The 2,500-nt window shown below is 36.8% G+C and overlaps 1 protein-coding gene across 1 annotated transcript in view; it reads right to left on the bottom strand.

The window, feature by feature from the left end:
• The window catches only part of LOC125036565, a 4,787-nt gene that overhangs the window by 581 nt on the left and 1,706 nt on the right, over nucleotides 1-2,500 (bottom strand). The window contains exons 1-2 of the mRNA XM_047629312.1: nucleotides 654-2,500; nucleotides 1-227 (exon numbers count right to left, since the gene is read on the bottom strand). The exon at nucleotides 1-227 is cut by the window's left edge and continues 581 nt beyond it; the exon at nucleotides 654-2,500 is cut by the window's right edge and continues 1,706 nt beyond it. Of these exons, the coding sequence (XP_047485268.1) occupies nucleotides 1-227; nucleotides 654-2,500 (2,074 nt within the window). The remainder of the gene's footprint in view (nucleotides 228-653) is intronic.

The raw sequence follows: 2,500 nt of genomic DNA, 5'->3' as shown, positions 1-2,500 counted from the left end.
AGGCTTGGAACACAAAAGGAACTTCAGCTTTTCAAAAGCCTCTTGACAACTTAAAGTCCAATCAAATTTTCTTTTTGAACTAGTAAGGTCTGTGAGAGGTTTGGCTATAGAAGAAAAGTTTGGACAAAATCGTCTATAAAATCCAGTCATTCCCAAATAACGTTGCACAGCTTTACGATTTGTTGGAACTGGAAGATCTTGGATAGCCCTTATTTTCTCATCTACTGGGGCAACTGTTCCATACCCTACCTCATGTCCTAGGAATTTGAGTTGTGCATGACCAAATTCACACTTATTTAAGTTTACAGTCAAATTTGCCTTTCTTAATCTTCCTAATAACTGTTTCAGCATTTCTATGTGTTCAGACCAAGTTGTCGTAAACACCACCAAATCATCCAAATAGGCTCGGACACCTTCTAATCCTGAGATAACAAAGTTTATTAGTCTTTGAAATGTGCTGGGCGCATTACGCATACCGAATGGCATCACATTGTACTGATACAGTCCAAATGGGGTTACAAAAGCTGATATCTCCTTTGCCTCCTCGGTAAGGGGTACTTGGTAATATCCTTTTAGTAAATCAAGGGTAGTAATAAATTTAGAATTGCTCACCGAGTCAATAATGTCATCAATTCTGGACAGAGGAAAACAGTCTGCAACTGTTAGAGCATTAATTTTTCTATAGTCTATACACAATCTCCATGATGAATCTGCTTTTCTCACCAACACACAGGGTGACGCCCAATGACTTTTACTTGGTTCAATAATTCCAGCAACTAAGAGGTATTCTATCTCAGTCTTCAGTACTTGGGATTTCAGTGGAGCCATTCTGTAAGGACTCTGTTTTATGGGTACTGCTCCTGGAACCAACTTCACATCATGCATGACTAATGTTGTGACTTGTGGTGTGTCTGTAAAAAGATCTAAAAACTCTTGTAGCAATTTTAGTACATCCTCTTCCTGGTCAGGGGAAAGGTGGGAAGTCTTACTATAAGGATTACCTAAAATGTCACTGTTCTTTAACTTTACCTCAACATCCTTAATCACAAAATCGTTATCTTCCTGTTCAACATTTTCAGTCATAAAGTTATCCTTCTTTTTAAAGCACAATTTCCCTAAACCACTCGCACAAACTGGGTATTCCCTTTCTTCAAAATGTTTCATTAAGTTTATGTGCACCATGCGCTTCTTTTTCCTACGCTCAGGGGTACTTATCACGTAATTTAAATCATTCACCTTTTCAAGCACTTTATAAGGACCCTCAAATCTAGCTTGGAGAGGTTGCTTTCTACAAGGCAAAAACAAAAGCACTTTGTCACCGATTTCAAAATGCCTATATTTAGCATTCTTATCATAAACCCTCTTCATTTTTGTCTGTGCTACATTTAAATTTTTCATTGCGAACTCACGCACCTTAGACAACCTATCTCTTAATTTTGTTACATAATCACAAAGGTTAAATTCATTTTTCTCATTAATCAAACTTTCATATAACATATCTATGGGCCCATGAATATTTTTACCAAACAATAATTCATTTGGACTATATCCTAGACTTTCTTGTTTTGCTGACCTAGCAGCATACAACACAAAAGGCACGCTGTCATCCCAATCCTTGTTATTCTCTTTACAAAATTTTGTTAACATACACTTAAAGGTTTGGTGAAAACGTTCAAGAGCACCTTGACTTTCAGGATGATATATAGTGGAAAACTGTTGCATCACTCCCCATTCCTTCATGACATCCTTGAATAATTTAGAAGTGAAATTTGATCCTTGGTCAGATTGCAATACCTTTGGGAATCCAAATATAGTAAAAAATTTAGTCAGGGCTGGAACAACAGTTTTTGCTGTGATACTACGTAGGGGAATTGCATCTGGATACCTAGTACTACAACACATGATAGTCAATAAGAACTGATTTCCCCGCTTGGTTTTTGGCATAGGACCAACACAGTCAATAATAACTTTGCTAAAAGGATTATTAATAACGGGAATCGGTTCTAAAGGTGCAGGAGGAATTATCTGATTTGGTTTGCCAACTAACTGACATATAGCACATGATCGACAAAATTCAGAAACATCAGAAGAGATACCTGGCCAATAAAAATGAGAAGTAATTTTGTTAAGAGTCTTCTTGACTCCTAAATGTCCTCCCACAAATTCATGGGCAAGACCCATTACTTTATATCGAAAGCATTTTGGTACAACTATTTGATATAGTACACTCCAGGTATTCCAGGCAGGTTCGTCTGAAGGACGGTACTTGCGCATCAAAATTCCATTTTTCACATAATAGCCCGTTTGTTCTTTCACAAGCTCTTCATCACTCAATACTAATCTGAACAAATGATTTAGGGTATGGTCAGATTTCTGGGCTTCAATAATTTTTTTACATGTCAAAGGTTCATCAGATAATTCATCTTCCCCACTTTCTTCTTTAATTACAACACCTGAATCTGAAGCACTTAACTTCACTGTTTTAACATCATCCACTTTA

Source organism: Penaeus chinensis, chromosome 1 (assembly GCF_019202785.1).
Source record: "Penaeus chinensis breed Huanghai No. 1 chromosome 1, ASM1920278v2, whole genome shotgun sequence".
NCBI classification, from domain to species: Eukaryota; Metazoa; Arthropoda; class Malacostraca; order Decapoda; family Penaeidae; genus Penaeus; species Penaeus chinensis.
This window is presented reverse-complemented; position numbering and strand designations above follow the sequence as displayed.